The following is a 20,405-nucleotide window of genomic DNA, read 5'->3' as shown; positions in this document are numbered from 1 at the left end:
AAGTATTAATAATATGAACTAGCTGAATTAGAATTTTGTCTTTAATCACCTGCAAGACAGAGGCTTATGAAAGGATGCAAACTGAAAAAAAAATCCAAAAAAGTGTTATATTAGTCTTTGAAAAATGTTCCCTTTATTTGTTAAAGCACCATTGGAGGCAACAACCTATAGTTATAGGTCATCTATAGTTATTTATTGTAGTAAATAACTTCTGGTGATGTATTTAGGTATGAAGAGAACAATAGCTCTCCATCCTTAATCTAAGGTTCTCATGTGCACTTCCCCATTGTCAAAGCACTGTTTTAAGTAGTTTCAATGTTATTGTGTTTTCTATCACTGTGCTTTATTTTTGTAAGTCTGTGAAAAGAAAAATATGAAGTTGCACTCACTGTGTACAACACCGTGTAAACCTTGAAGTCCATTTCTTTTGTAAGGCTTATGGGGGTTGTTTTATAACCTTCCTGAGGACTTCTGTTTTTAAAACCAGATTATGGACACCAGGAAATGGAAACAAAAAACAAGTTCTCTTCCTTAAGAAGTAAAATTGAATCATCTGCTAGGTTCTGTCAGAACTACAGCTGTCAGAAATGAAATGCACAGCACCAGCTCACATAATTCAACCTTCTAGCAATGTATCAGAGCCAAAATCCACCTAGATCCTAGATTATCTTTCGTTTTTCATGTTTATAAAACTGCAAAATTTTGAAAGTACAAACTTTAAAAGATATAATCAGCCAATAAGCCAATAGCTAAGTACAAAGAAAGGAAACAGCAAATATGAGCTGAAATTTCTCTTTGTAATCTTACCCAGTGTTCCACAAGGCTTGTTTTTATAAGTGCAGATATCATATCTGTTAAGAAAAAAGTAGATAAAGTATGTCAGTGAATCACGTTTGTAAGATACGTTGTATATTTATCACATATCTGTATCGCAGTCCAAGTTGTCAGACCGCAATCAGTTTAATTATGTGCAGCCAGCTGGTGTCGGCATTTTCTGCACTCTGGTGTAAACCACAAGCTGCAGTACACTCACAGCCGCTGGCCCCAGGCCAGTGGGACACCTGCCAGCAAGAAAAAAATGGTTAAAGTGGATCTTTGTAATCACCAGCTCCATAAAGCAGTCTACCATTCTGTTATGAAGTTACAACGGCATGGCTGTAGACTGCTACTGATTTCAAATCCTAAGTTTTACTTATTCAACATAATTGGAAGCCTCCTATGGTCTCACACTTGTCAACTAAGCAATATTAAGTGCAAGTCGTATTACTTAGACTTTGATTCTAATTTTAGAAAGTGAACTCTTAATTGTTATCCAATTTTTTAAAAACATCTTATGAAATGCCATTATCTGCCCTTCTCATTATCTTTCCATAATTACAGTGTATCTTCAGTGCATATGTGCTAACAAACTAAAATGAAAAACATTTCTGCAAAAAGGTAAAAAAATTCTTTAAAGAAAAACTTTTGTTGTTGTCAGATACAGTCTTTCAAATACAGAAGCTAATAAGTTTTAGTGTAGTTAATATGTAAATATCTGGAGCTATCAATGAAATTAAAACATTTTCTGTGGCATGGCTTTTAAAATAGCAGTGGTCATGCAGCAGTCAGTTCATTAATTATACCTTCATATTTTGAATATGCAATCTTATAATATTGTGATAATATATATAATAGTGATAAAAGGTCACTCCCACAATGCTATTGATTTTCAATGATTTGTACTGATTTCCTTGATTTCTTAAGCATTCTATGCTTCAGAATAATTTATACTCTTTAGAAAGGCAAATGAGAAAATATCTGAAAATATGCCATCTTTATGCTTTAATTTTAAACCCAAATAGTTACTAATTTCAGGCCACCAGACATTTTCTGTTAAAAATACCATAAGGACTGTTATCACATAGGGGTCTGATCACAAGATATATACCTTTCACTGCTAGAAGAGTTATGGTCTGTCTACAAGCCAAATCCATGGACAAAATAACAAAGCTGAAAATTTGGAACAAATCCAGTAAACTCCATGTATGCAGACTGCTGTGACCACATGGAATTCCTTTGATTTTTAAAGAGTACTGAGTGTGGAGCAGTTTGTGGGATTAAGCTATAATTTTGAACTTTAATGTTCATGTTCACTTATTTCACCAAGGTGGTGCAAATGTGCACTGATTTCTCGTTTGCTGTCAGGAGGAGGGCAAGGTAACCAAATCAGCATTTTTATAGGGAACATTCTTATAAAAAAAAATCTTCTTTCTCTTGAAATATAATCATTGAAATGTCCCTAAGTTTCAAGATTATACAGATTCAGAGGAAAAGAAGGATTTTTATTGAACATTTCCAGCCTTTTACATAATCAAGGAACCAGACTTCTATTTCTGTGTTCAGGATAGTGTCTGAACCTAATCCTATTGTAGTTCAAGCAAAATTTGCTCCTCAGAGAAAGCAGATGGCTGAGTCTTATTTAGTGAGAAAACCCCAACTAAATTCTTTAGAATGTGTTTGAGAACTGAATGGAAAAATATTTCTGAAATACACAGATCTTTTGCTTTTTAATATCCAATGGCAATATGGAAAAATAATTGAAGACATGCATCCTTAGATAAAATGGATGTTTGAGAATAAGATTCAGTTTCACAAAGAACTTGACAGGAGAGAATTATAATAATTAAATCCCTTGTCTCTGTTACATTTTTGAAAAACAAAGACCACAGTATCCTTCAGTTTCTGCTAGGATGTGTATGTTCTTCATTATGCATTATTAGGAAAATATCATGGCAATGAAACCTAAATTAAATAATGAAACTAAGGAAAAGATAACTTTATTTTCCAATACACCAATTATTTTTTCAAGAACATACCTGGGTAGTAACATGTTCCAAATATGCCATCACTAAATATTCAGATTCTATAGACAATGATTAGTTTCCTGCAAGAATATACATCCTAGGCTACAGGTTACCAGGAAAAAATATTTTGAAAAAATTTTCAGTGTCCAATTTCAGTGACTTACTTTATCTCCATCATCTTCCAGCTCCATTTTTTTAACTTACTGCTTTTGTATAAATGGTTTCTGCTTGTGATTTGTCTGAAAGCTCACAGCATTCTTATGAACCAAACTGCTTGCTTCCATCAAATGCTTTTTGATATGATTTAAAATCAGACTAATTTGTCTTTTTTTTCTTTTTTTTTTTTTTTTTTTTTTTTTTTGGTTTTGACACCACTTCCTCTAACTTTATTTTGAACCTTCAAGATATCCATTTAGTTTTCAGATTTTGGGTTGCAAATGCAGAAGACTACAGATGTAATATTTGACAGATAGTAATTTTAAGCCAAGAAATCCCTGGAAATACAAATCATCATGATTTCCCATGACGTTAGATAGGTCTAATTGCTATGGGGGAAAAAAAAAAAAGGCACAACACACAAACAAAAAAACCAAAAAGCCCACACCGAAAAAAGCAGTGTTAAGGTTCAGTTTGATTACCAGGAGCCGAGTAAATATTTCAGGAGCTAAAGAGACCAAAAAGGGAGATTCTCAAGCCAACAATTATCACAAACAACCATTAAAGATTACAACAACAGTCACAATTATGACAACTGCAAAAACATTAGTTCAATTCACTGACAGATGGTGTCAGACGGACACCACACAGAAGTTGAATGAAAGAACATAGGTAAATAACTTGAGATAAGATGGTAGCCAGATCATTTTGAGACAACAAAGAAAAATCTGTGCCCACCCATGCCAAAAAAGAAGGTCATATAACTCCTAATAAAGTGGGTGTAGTGCCCCTGAAATGTGACCACACTGGGAAAATGGAATGGAAAAGAGGGTAGATGGGGAGATGGTCGTTTACATGGCCATGTCTGCCCTGAAGAAATCAGAAGTGTCTTCATGAGGCAGATGGGGAAGAGGTCTGGGAGTGCTGGGCATTCCTGTGGGACTGCTGAAGAGCTGCAGCAGACAGACAGGAAACGCATGATGAACACACCACTGTCCCTGACAACTGACTGACACATCAGCCAGAAGGAAACTGCATAGACAGACCATTATCTGTTCAACAGCACAGTCAAGGACTGGAGGAGCAAAACCCCTCTGTCATGCCATGGATCAAACAGCAAGAGTTAGTGCATCATACAGGGACACTTGAAAAAGAAAAATTTATAGTCCTTTTTGGCGGGATATACAGGCACCCTGCTAAAATATATTTGCAGACTGTATTAAAAAGTGAAAGGGATCACATTAGACACTGAAATTCTACTATCTGCATTATCAAGTTGTTTTATAACTCTAGAACATTTTTTAAAGAAACATTCCTTACACAGATTTGCCCATGAGAACAACTGATCTCAAAGAACTCCCACGAAAAGTTGTGGAGATGGCCATGATTGTTAACAGGAAAAACATACAAAACTAATCAGTTTTGGAGAAGCCAGCTTAGTAGTGTGTACACAAGATCTGTGCCAGTGGTACTTAGTGCAATGAAAAAGCCACAGACGTGTTTATTTAATGTATTAGTGTAAATGTAAGCTAAAGACTATCTCTTCAAGAAGTCTCTCTTATCTGTAACTCTAACCTGAAGAAAAATCCATTTCCTTTGCAAATCTGATGATTGGCATGATCCTGATTATTTGAGTAGGACACTTAAGTCAAACAGATAAGAAAGACAAATTCCCTGTGAATACTGTAAGCACTGGCCAAAGCTGTCAGGTAAATTATCAGCAGCTATAGCCAATCCCAGGCATCTTGGGGGAATACAGCCATTTGTCTCCTGGTACACTGCAGAGAAAGGAGAGAAGATTCTTCCTGATTCCTGCAAACTGTCAGCTTTCAGGCCTAATGCATGCAGTTGTGCAACCATGTAGCTCACACAGAGTTCTATGGTAGCAAATGTATTCCCACATAAAAAATAAAAATAGAGACATTCTAATTCACAGATTTATGTCTTCTTAAGAAAGCATCACAATGATTCAATTGTTCCTCCACACACCCTTAGCATAAAATTACAAGTAATTTATTCTAGAAGTTAGAGAAGTTAAAAAATACTCTTTAAAAGCTATTCAATCTCACATTAAGAATTGTTTAGAGCATAATTTGAGAACAAGTGTCCTAGGTTATCCAGTTATCTGCCTTTCCTTGCACAGCAGTCACTTGTGAGCGTTTGCGAAGAAAACAGGACAGCTCATACTGATACCTTCCCTGACAGAAGCCCCCAGCTCTGTGGCCTAGGGTACTTCAGAGACAGAGATTGCATCTATAATTTAACTGATTTTTCTCTTATTGATGTCAGCCCTTCATTGATTCCTCTTTATTCTGAAAAATAAGCTGTTTCAGGGTCTGTCTGGGGGATACAGTTATTACTTATCAGTTGAGTTCCACTTTTTCAGTATAACTCCTTCCCTTTGAAATCACTTTTTAAATTTTCTTTTAAATCAGACTAATATAAGGGATTTCTCAGAATTGCACCATTATACTGTGGCCTTTCTGTCTCCACCATGTGCACTCACAGGCTTTTTAAACTTTCTGAAGTGTGTGTACTAGACTTTAAAAAGTTATTCAACAGTGGCATTAACAGTAGTAGATACAAAGGCAAAATTAATTATTCCTCCTTACATGTGTATGTGTATTTATAAATTCAAGGATAACATTGCCCTGTCTACCAGTCTCCTTATACAAATTGGCCCATTAACTGAAAAGAGTCTGTATAAATACTATTATTACTAGCTATATGTTACTGTAAATGTCCCATGTGCCAGAAGCACACTTTGAATCAAATGAACACTGAGATAGAAATATACCTGTTACAGGATTGGAAATGTATATGAATATTAGTATTAGATACACTTTAAAGAATTTCATTAATCAACAAGAATAACACACACAAGGTTTTTAAGTACAGTAAGTGAGCAAAGCATGAAAACTCTTATTAGAAAACTGTTCAAAATCAGTAGGAAACAACAGCAGTTTACTTATACATACATCCAGCTACTCCAAAATTGCTCTGAAAGCTACCAATAAGCATGAGTAATATTTAAGATAGATGTTGACATAAATAGCCAAGGCTTTTGAAGGACTATTTTTTTTTTAATGGAAAAGAGTTTAAGAAACCAAAATACAGTAAATCCTTGAGGGAAAACCTACCAAAATTGATGAAATTTAAATGTTAAAAAAAAAGTAAGAAAATTCAGGCTAAGCAAAACTAAGAAATATGTATGATTGGGCATAAAGCTCTTTATAAGTTTCAGATAGGTGAACACATACTTCATATATACAATACTAGATGATTTGCCAGTTAATCTGGTTTGAAAAGGTTGTCAGAAAATAAAATAAAACCTGAGAACTGATTCTCTCCTGACTAAGAGTAAACAAAGCTAAATACTACCATATATTAATATTTTGTTTTTAAGGAATATTTCCAGACATATTATCTCTGAAAGCAAGATTTTATTTTTCACTTTTAAAGCAAATTATACTTTTTGACACTCATTTTTAAATTATTATAGGTTTTAAGAATCAGCTCTTTACATAAGGATTATCTTTCTCACACACCCTTGCTCAACAATAAACCCAACAAGTTCATTAAATTTGCATATTTTTTACCTTTTATTCTTCATGCAGCACTATTTATCTATGCACCCAATCACAGATGTCACAGGTTACTTTTGAATGAAGATAAAAGACCAAGTAAAAAGGTACCTATTTTGAAAAATTAATCTAGTTCCAACACCTATGACTATAAACTGAACTGCTGCCTGATCAGACTGAAATCTCAGATTTCTCTTAAATGGATCAAAACCTTCAAGCTATCTGACAACTCCACCTCTTATTTCTAAAGTATGGAAAATTGAAAAAAAGAAAATAAACAGTGACTAGCATGTACTATACTAGTCATGCATATACTTGCCTATATTCAAAAAGTGTTCATTTTGAAAATGCAGCCAATGTCACTAATGCTACAGAACTGGATGTCATTAATACTAGAGAATTGCAATGGAATTAATAACTCTTATGATAATTTGGTCATTCATTAGATTTGCATAGGTTACCAGCAGCAATATTGTCTACTACACAGTATTTTTGATCTCTTTCTAAAAGATTTACTTCAGCACATCTTTTGCCTTGCAGAGAGTGGTACACCACAACAGCATTCTGCCCTAAAATAAAGAACATGTCTTATTTGGTTCCTTCCTCAAAAACCTCAAACCAAAAAGAGCTATTTAAATCAAAGGAGGAGAAGAATAACATACATGTTACACATCACTCATCAGAAATAGCTTTTTCTATTATTAGTTTTCCATGTTTTTAATGCTGCCATAGACAAGCAAAGCCTGTCTCTATTGGACTTTGTTCTGATATTTAGCTTGGGTGGATAAATTCTGAGTTACAGCCAGGAAAACTATTGCTACTGTAAGTTTCTAGTTCTCCTGATTTATATAAATGTTTTAAATAATTGCACCGTAAATGATACACTTCCATACTACTTTTTCTAAACTGTAAATGCAGTCAAAAAATGAAAAAAAAGCACAGTTCTGGAAAAAAAATTAAAGCTGTAATTTGTAGTCATCAATTTCAGCAATGTAACAATAGAATAGCAGCTGCAAGTTTATCACAATCAGTTGTATTATTAGTGCCCTTAGGACACTCAGGATAACTCTTGATCCAGTCAAAAAAATATTATGCAAGTGCATCATAAGTTTAGAGACATCTACCTGTGTGACAGTGATTATTTCAATAATATTCGGGGATAACTTAGAGATTCAGCATTTGCACTGTCACCAGAGTGTAGGAAATACTTGATTTGTTGTATTCTGAACCTCAAAAGTCTTTGAAACTTTTACTGTATTCTCAGTATTGAGCCAAAATTTACATGGAGTTACACAGATGTAGCTAACTCAAACTGAGCTAGAGAATAAACCAGAAATTTCTACATATCTACTCTAAGTACACTGTTAACAATTTCTTTATCAATACATTCAGGATAAGTCCAGCAACTAATACATAAAGCTTTTTTTTTCAAAGGACATCAACACTGAACAGCTCAAGGAGCAGCTTGTAGGGCAATGTTTTTTTAGAGTGTACTAATGCAACCAAGTCTGGGGAAAAGCAAAGCTAGCAAAACTAATTACAGAGGTGTGGTTGGGGGCATCCTGCCACACAGCAGAAAATAGGAAGCAACTAGTCTAGACCGCTGGCAGAAGGGAAATACAGCTAACAGCTATGATTACTAACCAACTTTTAGTTCTGTTGTACAAAAATAAATTAGATAAGTTAGAGCAATAACATATTGCACATATATTTCTAAGTTTTGCTGTGATTTCTTTCAGGATTTTACTGTGGGTATGTCTTTTTTTTTTTTTTTCTTCTAAATTTCTGAATATTGTAAACAACTAGTTTATAATCTCTGGGAAGATCACATATCTTTATACACAAAATGTCCACTTTACTCCCTTACTCACACTGCATATGGCGTAAAAAGTTAAGCATTGGCTGTAAAGAATAGCAGTTCATTAGGATGATGGACCACACCTGGTACAGAAGAATTTAAGAAGTGCAACATGGGCCAGACCACAGATTCCACTATCCCAATACCCTGCCTACACAACGAACTAAGAGAGGGCCCAAGAAAGAATAACACCACTGCAGGCATAAAATGTCAATTATACCAGTACTCTCCCAACTATTTTTGGCTCAGAATTTTTGAGACAGATGTGCTTCTGTGTATTTAGTACTTTCAATGGATTTTTCTTCTGTGAACATGCCTAGCCAACCTTTCAACCTATACATATGTCCAGCTTCCATAAAGTGACTTGCCAAGAAGTTTCAACATTAGCTAAACCTTGCATTAAAAAGGGCTGCCTTCCTTCTCCTGGTTTTCAGTCTTTCTTCTTCTATATTTTCTGGACAGCCTCAAGTTCTTGTGGTGAAAGATGCTATGAATGATTTTTTCCTCATTTATGTCCTCCATACAAGATTGTAACAGTCATCCTTGCTTCTTTTCTCCAATTCTCAAAAAATCTTTTGAGATGAGAAGTCCAGAATGATACAAACTTTTCAAGAGCTAGGTATACCATGACCAGTTTCATCAACAGCATAATAAGGTCATTTATTCTTTTCCCAATAATCTTTAATATATTTAATTTTCTGGATTAATAATGTATACTTGGCATGTAGCCCAAATATTTTCAGAAAACTAATAATATTATCCAATAACAGGAACGGTGGTTGTTTTTTGCTACTTCTGGTTGATATTTGTACAAAATTTCTGGCAAAAGGTTTAAACTCTTACACATATGCTGTCACAACTTATTTTTCCTGAAAATAATGAGAACAGTACACCCTGTGTTTGGTCTCAGTTAAAAAATCACAAAGTTTTATTTACACAAAGAGCTAAATTTCAGTAGCTTGATGCAGTAGTTAGAACCTTCTTCAGTCAATGCAATAAAGTTTATTTGCTGACTTCTTCTATAGGTCAAAAAGAAAGTCAGTCACTCCACCCAAATGATTTTTAACCCTGACTAGAATCAAAAGATTATTTGTCTTAAGAGCATACTCACAGCAATATATTTAGCAAGTTTAGTGCTTTTTTTCTATAAGCATGTGTTACAGTAAGTTACAATAAAAGATATCTCCTCTTCAAAAGATGCCAGCAAACAATTGGATCTGATTGCTTAAAGAACAATACAAAGCCAATTGAGTGCTGGACATCTGTGGTAGTTTTCCAGATGACATGCAAAATACACCTAACAAAATTTGAAGCTAGCATATTCTAGTCAGCTTGTGAACTGAAAGGAAAAGAAATACATAGAGTGACAGTATGAAACGGCAGCAGGAGCAAACACCGTTCTAACAAAGAGGATCAATTTAGAAGAAATACACAAGTTTACAAGAAGAAAAATATGTCAGAGATCTTGTCCAAATTTGTTAGGGCACATCAATTTGTCTTAAGACCAGAAGAGACTTAATTTGATTTTCTGTTTTTTAAAAGGGGCTGGCAAAGGGAATACATGCACTTCACATGGATCTTCAAAGTATATATGTACGAAAATTAGAACCCATACAATTCAGAATGCAAATCTTTGTTTCATCTTATTTTCTATGTAATACAAGCCAGGAAGACATATTAGCTCTATTAAAGAAAAAAAAATGTTTGGGTAGCATCTATTATCATTTTCTGTCCAACTTATTTTTTACAAATCATTTTAATGACAACAGCAACTGTTGTGAATGAATGGCTGAATGCCATGAGAACATTAACTGATTTTACAGCAGCAGCTCCTCATAAACCGCATTACTCGTATTATATGTGAGTTAGGATTAGTCAACTGTATCTATCCAGGCTATCTGCAGTCATACATCCTTACTTCCCCTTACCTTCAAGAATATAAGAGTGAAGCTTGTGCAATTTATATTATTACTTCTAGGAAAAAAAAAAAAATAAATTAAAAAAAAAAAAGAAAAAACAAAGAAAAAAAATCACAGAATTAGCTAAGAAAGAAAATGGACTTCATAAACCATGATCTATCTTGGAAAGAGATGCACATTTCAGGATTCCTTTCTCTCTAAACCTAAGTGTTTAATCCAAATTTAAACTACATGATTGTCAAAAGAAATTTCTCAGTGATTCCTTAGGTTTAAATCGTCCATACATTATTCAAGCCTTCACTTTGTAAACTGGTCTTTCAAAGCTAACCTATCTTGAAGTGGGAAAATAAATTACTAAATTCCTCTTCATTAAATTTATTAAGCCCACCAAGCATTTAGTTACTTGTCTGTTCTGAAAACACTTACAGTTATATTTCCAAAACTAGTTTGGTCCCCCCTACAGATGTTATGGAAGAAAAGTTCCATTATTTTCTTTAACTGACAATATACTTCATATTAAAATTGACCTGAACAAGTGTTTTATTTTTTACCACATACTGCATATTACCATGAGACTATTAAAATAATTATTCCCTCTAGTTTTATAAAATTTTAAACGCTGAACAGAAATTTTGCCTGGCTCTAAGGAGAACCTTTATCCCCATGAGGGCAGTCAAGTAGTAAAGTGGTCTGCCCAAAAAGGTTTTGCAAGATTTGACTGGGTAAAGTCTTGTGAAACCTAGTTTGATCTCATAACTCACTCTGCTTAGGGGATAACACTGGACTGAAGACCTCTAGATATCCCTTTCAGACAGAATCCAACAGATTCTAAGGAGGTGTTATCTAAAAATATTCACATAATTTAACTAATAATCATGAAAAAATAAATATTTTATTCTAATACAACTCTTCAGAATATTAATTGGAAAGTAAATTACATGTAAATTGCATTACTCAAAATCAAAACATTATTAGAACCATAGTTATTGTATAGTATTTTGTTTTTTTCAATGGGGGAAGAGGTTCCCTCTCCATTCTACTTTGCATTGGAACAATTCTACATCTTTCTAACAACTACACATGAAACCTCTTGAACTTCATTCCTCAGGTAGTTGACTGTGAAGTTTTAAACACATGACATTGTTCTGTAAAGCACATTCTCTTCTGTGATGCCAACACAACTGCCCAAAACACTAACTGTAACAACTCCAGGAAGTTCAAGATGGAAGAAAAACAAGCATGCTTTAATTCTTTTTTCCTCAGTAAATTTTAGAAATTAATGTAGATAAACCATTATAAATAATGCCAGGTAAATACCATAAGATCTACAAACAAGAAAAATTCACATCCAATAAAATATTTCTTTCAGTTGTGGCTGAAAAGATGGGGACAATTCATTGTATTAAGATGACAAATTTTTTTTCGTTATTAGTTTCATTTATTAGGTTATTGAACTAAAACACTTCTCCCCAAATTTATAGAAAAGGAAGGATCAATTTAGAAGTTTAATAAAGTAATGATGCTTTAATAGAGGTTGGGTAGGAACTACCACTATGTGATTTTATTTTTAATTTAGTAATTGCAATTTCTGTTTTATAAAGTAGTCTAGTTTTCATTTGTTCAGTTTCAGTTATTTTAGTCTTTCTATTATTGTCAAGTATGGCTTTATTCAACAATTACAAGTCATTTACAAATGTAAATACTTTAATCAAATTCCTACTTTTGCTTGGAAGAACCTGAAAAAAATCATGTGGTGCACCCTCATGACTCTGTTGGGGCCAGTCCAGTTTAACATCTTTATCAATTATATGTGTATCAACCTCTGCAAGTTCACAGGTGGCACCAAGCTGTGTGGGTTATTGATCTGCTGTTGGGCAGGAAGGCTCTGCAGAGGGATCTGCACAGGCTGGATCATGGCTGAGGCCAATGGTGTGAGGTTCAACAAGGCCAGTGCTGGGTCCTGCCCTTGGGTCACAACAACCCCAGGCAGTGCCACAGGCTGGGACAGAGAGGCTGGAAAGGCCCTGGGGGTGCTGGTGGCAGCAGCTGAACATGAGCCAGGGTGTGCCCAGGGGCCAAGAAGGCCAATGGCATCCTGGCTGGATCAGCAATAGTGTGGGCAGCAGGAGCAGGGCAGGGATTGTCCCCCTGTCCTGGGCACTGCTGAGGCCACACCTCGAGTGCTGTGTCCAGCTCTGGGCCTGAGTGCAAGAGAGACACTGAGGGGCTGGAGTGAGTGCAGAGAAGGGAATGGAGCTGGGGCAGGGTCTGGAGCACCAGAGCTGTGAGGAGCAGCTGAGGGGGCTGGGGGTGTTTATCCTGCAGAAAAGGAGGCTCAGGGGTGACCTTATCACTCTCTACAGTACCTGAAAGGAGACTGTCAAAGGGTGAGGGTCAGCCTCTTCTTCCAGGCAACAAGTGACATGCTGAGGGGAAATGGCCTTAAGTTGTGCCAGGGGAGGTTTGGATTACATATTAGGAAACATTTTTTCACAGAAGGGGTCGTAAAGCACTGGAACAGGCTGCTGAGGGAAGTGGTGGAATCACCATCTCTGAAGTGTTCAAAAAACATGTGAATATGACTCTTGAAAATATGGTTTATTGGTGGTGATGCTGGGTTGACAGTGGGACTTGATAATCTTAAATGTCTTTTCAAACCTTAATGACTCTGTTATTTTATGATTCTAACTTGTAAAAGCCTAAAGCAAAAAAACTGAATTAAAACATTATTTTTATTAATTAAAAATTTTATAAAATTAAGATCCATGAATCTGTTTAAGTTACTGGGCTACTTAGGAGAACATGCAGGAAAAGAGTTTCCTTTCAGCAATGCAGGGAGAGATGGCAAGTTCAACAGTGCACAGACTATAAAAAAAAGCCACATGTTTCAGTGAAGTTACCACCTCTAGGACAGCATCATACTATTTAGAATGCCACTTTTAGGAAGGGACACATACAGGAACAAAGTTTTTTGGACTGACAAACAATCTGCTTAATTGACTCAAGACATAACCAAAAATAGAAATGCAAAACATCACAAAAAAATTCTCCTGACCAAGTGCATCTCATATTATTGCTATTGTTTTATCCTTGGGGTTTTTTTTTAACCACTAAATAATTAACAATCATAGCCAAAATGTGAATAAAAGGGAATAGCTTCAAAACCAGCCTTTTATGGGTCAAAGACCCATAAACACTTCCATAACCTAACAGATTGCATTTCACACATCTGAAAAATTCCTTGGTTTTGCTAGCATTTGAAATACAATTTCTTGTTCTTTACTGATTTCAAACACACTGTTCAGAATTGCATAACATATTTCACTCTGCTTTGGCAGGTGGTTGAAAGAGCTCATAGGGTAGAAATTTCTTCTGAAAGAATCTGGACAATGAACATTTGTCAGCATTACTTATGACCTTGCAATTTCTAAGCAGGACTAACTGTCCTAAAATAACAATATAAGCAAATACCTTTCATTACAGCTAAATTAATGTGCAAGCTAAGGAACTGCCTGTACCTCTTCCTGCCTATTTATCCAATCACTTAGCACTCCCTTTTTCAAGCTGCTGAGAGTAATAAATGAGAGATTTACATGGGTCTGGCTGAACTAGTGTGAAGGCAATCCAAATGCAACCTCACTGCTATCCAAAGAGCCATCTTAAAAGGTCTGAAAAAGAATCACATACGTTTGGAAGCTGAATGTTACTAACAAAATACAAGTTCTACAGTTTTCAGAACACAACCTGAACAAAATGTTCAGAAATAACAAAAATATTAACTTTAATAATTTACACCTGACATCCTAACATAATATTACAAATATGTACAGCAGCGATTCGGTTCAAACAGCAGTATTTGATGGTCAATCCTTCTGCAGCTCAGTAAAAAGCTAATTTTAAAACAAGGTTTTATAACAGGCCATATGGAAAAGAAAAAACTCTGGCAGTTTCTATCCTTCCTTCTTTGGCCTTAAGCATCTTGTCCTCCAAGATCATAACTGCATTAACTCTCAGCTTATTGACAATGAAACAGTCAGCTTTGTGGATTAATAACTTCTAATATCTTGTTGATACTTCCTAGTAAGTTTCTTATATATCTAACTATTACACAGACTATTACATTTCCCTGGCGTGAGAGTTACTCTGTGTAGATCTAGGAATCTTCCCAGAAAAGTCATGTTGGTCAACATGTACTTAAAACTCCAAAACATGTAACACTGTAAGTTGTTTAGGAACTCTGTCTCAACTACAGAAAGAGTACAAACAAACACATGAAAATGTATTTTAGTTAAATTATCCAAAGATTCTTCCTTCTCCATTAGACTGACAGGATTTGATACTCCAGTTCGTCTTAGTTAGTCTATACCAAATCTAAAACTATTACTAAGAGTTCCAAAAATTTCATAATTCATGAGTAACTAGTAAGGTCACACAAATTCCGGACTACCAAAATTACATCTCACTGCTAAGATATGCTACTTACAACATTTTCAATTTTTTTAAAGCAATCTCTTTTTTTTTGGGTGGGGAGGTGGCAGCAACAGCAGAGTCAGAATTAAAAACAGGGGAAAATTAAGTATTTTACTTGAAACAATGCAATATTTCTGTGGGTTTTTATTTCCAGATATTTAAGTATTTTTAATTAAATCTATCATTTCTGAGAACTAATAGTAACTTGCTTTTAGAAGGGAAAAACATTCCTCCATTTATCCACAGACATGTTTTAGTACCTGCAATGCCAGAGCAAGTGTTTTTACAGCATCCCCCCAAAACTGATACAAAGATTCAAAGATCATTAATAGATTCATGCAGTTTGATTGCTAAAAACAATGTCAATCATTGTAGCAATTTCTGTAATATGGACACATATCCTCTTCTACTTTAAAAAACACTTATTATTATAATTACCTAAACAGAGAATTGTCCAGAATGACAACTATGTTCTGAGATAATCAAAAGCTTTCAATTACAAAATTATGGTAGTCAAAATGACTGCTCATTAAAAAAAAAAAAAAACAAAGGTGTAGAAACATCCTCTTTCTGCAGTACCCAGGACACACATGTGTCTTGCCAGCAAACTGCAACAGCACATGTAGAAAAACTCAGACTGCAGACTAACAGTAAACTGTCAAATTCTGAAAACTCATGTACTGATTCAAAATTATTATGAACTTAAGGTGGGGGACATAGGATAATCTCTTTGCCCAAGAAGGGTTTGGGCAGAAAAAACAGGTAATTAACTATTTTGAATGAAGTGAAAACATCTTTGGTAGGGGGCAGGCAGGAATCTAGAAACCTAGAATCTAGAAATGCAATCCTGTCTAAAAGTCTAAATCTCACCGAAAATTCTAGAGAAATAAAGACGGTCTACCATCTGATCTGGAGAAAAATGGAAGCTGTGACTGGCATTAAAAGAGTATTAAACCAAGAAAGGGCACCAAATAATGATTCTCCTTTCACAGTCACCACCAAAAGAAATTTAATTCCAGACAAATCTACTCCTCAGTGCTCATCCCCATATAACCAGTCCCAGGGGGAGATAGCTGGTGGCTTTTACTAAACCAGCCCTATATTGCTAGTTGAGAATGTATCACAGGTAACAGGAACAAAATATCAGAAAACATTGGAGTTGTGATTTCTGTTTGGGAGGCTGAAGAGGATTTATGTTTTCATTTTACCAGGTTCCAAAGAAAAAATAAATACTTCAATTAAAGAATAAAACTAAATCTATGAGGAATAGCAGAAGAAACATCTTAAGCATAATTATAAATATATATATATAATATATATTAAAAATATGTATATAGCATTTTTTCTGCTTTGTGGAAGCTCTCACTGAATACTATAAAAAGCTTAAGATTGTCATCCCTTTCCTGATTTAACTGTCCTCTCAAAAAAAAAAAAAAAACCAAAAAAACAAACCAAGACCAGACCAAAGACTAAACAAGCAAAAAAAAAAAAACACCTCACAAACCAAAAGTCTTTGTGCTCAATAATGCTCCTTCAAATCTGTGTCATAAAACAGAATGAGCAGCGTTACAATATGGGCAAACTTGTAAACCTGGTTCTTATTTCCCTCTGTAACTTGCTAAAGAAGTTACTAGAGAAAAAATATGAAGAAGGTGTGGATATTGTTTTTCAATAACCAGGCTGCACAAAATCAGAAGAATCCAGACTACCCTAATCTGCTAAATACAAGGCTAAAAAAAAAAAAGCACATGGTGTAAAAGGTATAAAAGTACAGTGTCTTTGACATAAGTACTAAGAATAATGAAGAGATAGTGAAGCCCAGCTCTTGTTCCCATGGGTTCAGAGCATGCAGACATCTTTGGCATGGCATGGACAAAGGTACTAACAATCAAAATTGTAAGACTGTAACTTTATATTACCCAAGCACACTGGCAGTAAAATTCAATTTTCAAATGAATTTCAATAACATGCTTGTGAGAAGCATGTATTTAAATACTTAAGTACTTAATATTTAAATGGTTTACAGGTTATTTGCATTTATGCCTGTAATGGCACAATCAGACCTTTTAGAAGATAACCTATGGCAAGAGATCCTGTTTGGATGCAATGAGTGCAGACTATCAATACAACTTGATATGTGCAGGTTTCACACAGAGAATTTTCACCTTGGCATGAACACAACTCTACCAAAATCATAAGATTGGGTGACTAAATATTTGACAATCAGGCCCTGTTGGGTGCAAGCTGAGTAGTGAAGGGTGGAGGAATGTATATATGATGAAGCATAACAAGTATTTTAATAATAACAGACACAGCAATTCACAGAAAAAAAAAAATGTTATCAAGCAGCCATAGGAAAGACTGAGGCAAGCAAGAATGTAACAGTAAACCAGAAATTTTATCAGAATATGACATTTGACACCCATGTTCTAATGAGCAGTGGGAGTCAGGACCAATTCCATACTGTATTTTAAAAAAAGGGAACCTTAAATACAGATGACCTAGGCACCTTGGTGACTCAGAGGGAAGAGTGCCATCTACTGAGGCAATAACTTAATTATAATACAACCAGCAAATTCTAATTTTATTGAGAAACAGAAAAAGAGTTTTAAAAGCAATATTTAAGTCCCTTCCATATCCTATGGAAAATCTAAGCTTTCTATTTTGAAATACTACCACAATTTATATGATGGTGGTTCTGTGTTCTTAGTAGGCTAGTGTTTTAGTTGAATTAATACTTATACTTAAAATATGTCTGAATAGCTTCTAAGGCCTCTATTTCTAAATAACCTAGGAGCTTTAGTTTCCAAGTAAAAGACATCACTTTCTGAATGTTCTGCCTCATTAAAAAAGCCATATTTGGACACAGAAACATGAAGATACTCAAAGTGACATCTGAAAAAGACCTTCATGCCTTTTTTTTCCCTTCATATAAGATTCTGATGCTGAGTATAAATATGTTGGAGGACAAAATAATAGAAAATAAAAACATTGAAAAACAGTTAAAGAAGATATTCTGAATTTATTTGACCTTTGGGTGAATGAGCTTGTTGATAATCAACCTGAAGCATACTTTTCAGCAAAATTAACTACTTCTAGAAACACATGCTGTAGTCAAAGAAAAGTGCATAACCTCTTAGTGTGCTCTGTTTCTCACTCTTTGCCAAGTAAAGCAAAATATTATTTCAGATTCTTTAACTTAGACTGTATAACACAAATGATTAGTTTTGGATGTTTGTGAACCAATTCCTCTTGTGCTTTATATATTTACTAAGTATACAACACACACCTGAAATCTGGTCAGTGAAATGGAGCACAAACTGTACTGTCAAAGTATCTTTAAAGGCAGTAGGTATATCTTAAATTTTGTTCTCCAATACAGCATAGTAAAACAATAGCACACTGTCTTACTAGAACCCTTGCCAAACTTAAAAACTGCATGAAGACTATTACAGTACTTGTGTAATGTTCAATTTCAACTTTTTCAACTCCCTTGTTCCATTTTTCAAATAGTTTGCCTCACTTGTGTTTTACTATCTTAATGGGAAAACACATTCAAATGCATACAGATGGTACTTTACTCAAGTATAATAAACCACAGCTTTATGATAGCTATTCCAAAAAAATTCAAAAAATTTCATCAGTGGAAAGCAAAACTTCAGAAATCTGACCATGTTTTTAAATTTTCCTTTAAAAAGCTGTATTTGAAATATGAAGCAATCATGATCTGGCATTCTTGAATTTAACCTCACCAAATGTAACAGGAAATTACTTGGTAACTATCTGGAAAAAAATAGATGCATGGAGTAGGAGATCATCAAGATTTTGGGTTGAGAGCTACTATAAAACTATGTCTCATATAGTGTTCTGGAAGTGTATAGTACTAAAACCCAAGAATTTCTCAGCTTGATTTCAGCAAAAAAACTGACATAATTCCTACCAACAATATTTTCTGTGGTGTGTTAAGGGCAAAATGACAGTTGAAAAAGAGTAAGATATTTTGGTGGATTACATAAATTATGTTACTTACCAACAAACTGAGTTCTTCAAGATACTTTATCCAAATGCATGTTTTCATCAAAGTACTACTATGATACTACTACTATATGATTACAGACTTCTTTTTTAGCCCTAGTATTGACAGGCAACCATTCTCTTTCTGGTTTGTACTTACTTGGTATGGTTTTCCATGCTCCACACACTCCAACAATTTTCCCTAATTTACAAAATCAAGATTGTGAAGACTTAGGAAGGAGAAAGCAGGATGGGAGAACACGGTGCATCAGTGTAAATTCTGATGCACAGTAGATACCAGTAGTGATTTTGCTTCCTTCTCATAATGCTGTCAATACACATCATGTTTGCTACAGGGACTGCAGCACTGAGTTTCTGGACACTGTTTCTGGGATCCAGGGCAATAGAAGTTGTGTGTCTCTGCTTAGAACTGCATCCTTCCCATGCAATCACCTGGTGTTTACAGTGAACACTTATCCCTGTGTTACAGACCATCAAATTATTTGGATTGGAGGGAATCTTAAAGATCATGCAGTTCCAACACCACCACCCTCAGCAGGGAACTCTTCCTCTAGATCAGGCTGCTCAGGGTGCAAGCTGGCCTTGAATATCTCCAGGAATGGAGCATCAGATACATCTCTGTGCAACCTGTTCCCAGTGCCTCACCACAGTGAGTAAAGGATTTCTTCCATGCATCTAACCTAAATCTATTCTCTTTTATTTAGAAACTATTCCACCTTGCCCTATCATTACATGCTCTTGTGAAAAGTCCCTCTCCAGTTCTCGTAGTCTGACTGGGTCATTGTCTTTACAGGAATAAATGATCTCGTAGCCTTTCCTTATAGGAGAGGTTTTCCATTCCTCTAATCATCCTAATGGCCTCTCTCTAGACTCACTCCTGTCCTTCCTGTGCTGAGGACCTCAGAGCTGGATGCAATACTCGCCATGAGATCTTAAAGAGCAGAGCAGAGCAGAGCAGAGCAGCAGAATCAACTCCATCAACTGCTGCCCATGTCTTTCAGATGCACCCCAGGCTACATTAGGCTTTCTCAAATCCAAGTGCACATTGGTGGGTAAGGTCCAGCTTTTCATCCAGCCCCAAGTCCCTCTTGGCAGGGCTGCTCTCAATACCTTCATTCCCCAGCCTATGTTAATACTGGGGTTGTCATGACCCTGGTGCAGCACCTTATAATTGACCTTGTTGGATCTTCTGATGGTCTTCTGACTTTTCCAGCATGTGCAGGACCCTCTGGATGGCATTCAGGTGTGTCAACCACACCACTCAGTTCAGGGTCAGCTGCAAATCTGCAGAGGGTGTGTTCAATTGCTTTGTCATTGACAAAGACATTAAATAACAGTGGTGGCAATATGGACTCTTGCGAGCATCACTTATCACTGATGTCTATTGGAACTCTGAGCCATGTACCACTCCCCTCTGGACAATCCAACCAATTCCTTATCCACTGAACAGTACACCCCTCAAATCCATCTCTCTCCAACTGAGCAAGAAGCATGTTGTAAGGGACCATGTCAAAGTCTTTACAGGGTCCAGATAAATTAC

At 35.3% G+C, this 20,405-nt stretch overlaps 1 protein-coding gene across 3 annotated transcripts in view; it reads right to left on the bottom strand.

Annotated features, from left to right (window-relative positions):
• The window catches only part of ADAMTS6 (ADAM metallopeptidase with thrombospondin type 1 motif 6), a 140,937-nt gene that overhangs the window by 82,847 nt on the left and 37,685 nt on the right, over positions 1 to 20,405 (bottom strand). For all 3 annotated transcript variants that reach the window (XM_079330496.1, XM_079330497.1, XM_079330498.1), the window contains one exon: positions 808 to 851. In XM_079330496.1, coding sequence (XP_079186622.1) covers positions 808 to 851 — 44 coding nt within the window. The remainder of the gene's footprint in view (positions 1 to 807; positions 852 to 20,405) is intronic.

This window comes from Erithacus rubecula (assembly GCF_903797595.1).
Source record: "Erithacus rubecula genome assembly, chromosome: Z".
NCBI classification, from domain to species: domain Eukaryota; kingdom Metazoa; phylum Chordata; class Aves; order Passeriformes; family Muscicapidae; genus Erithacus; species Erithacus rubecula.
Note: the sequence above shows the minus strand (reverse complement) of the source record. Positions and strands in the feature narration are given on the sequence as shown.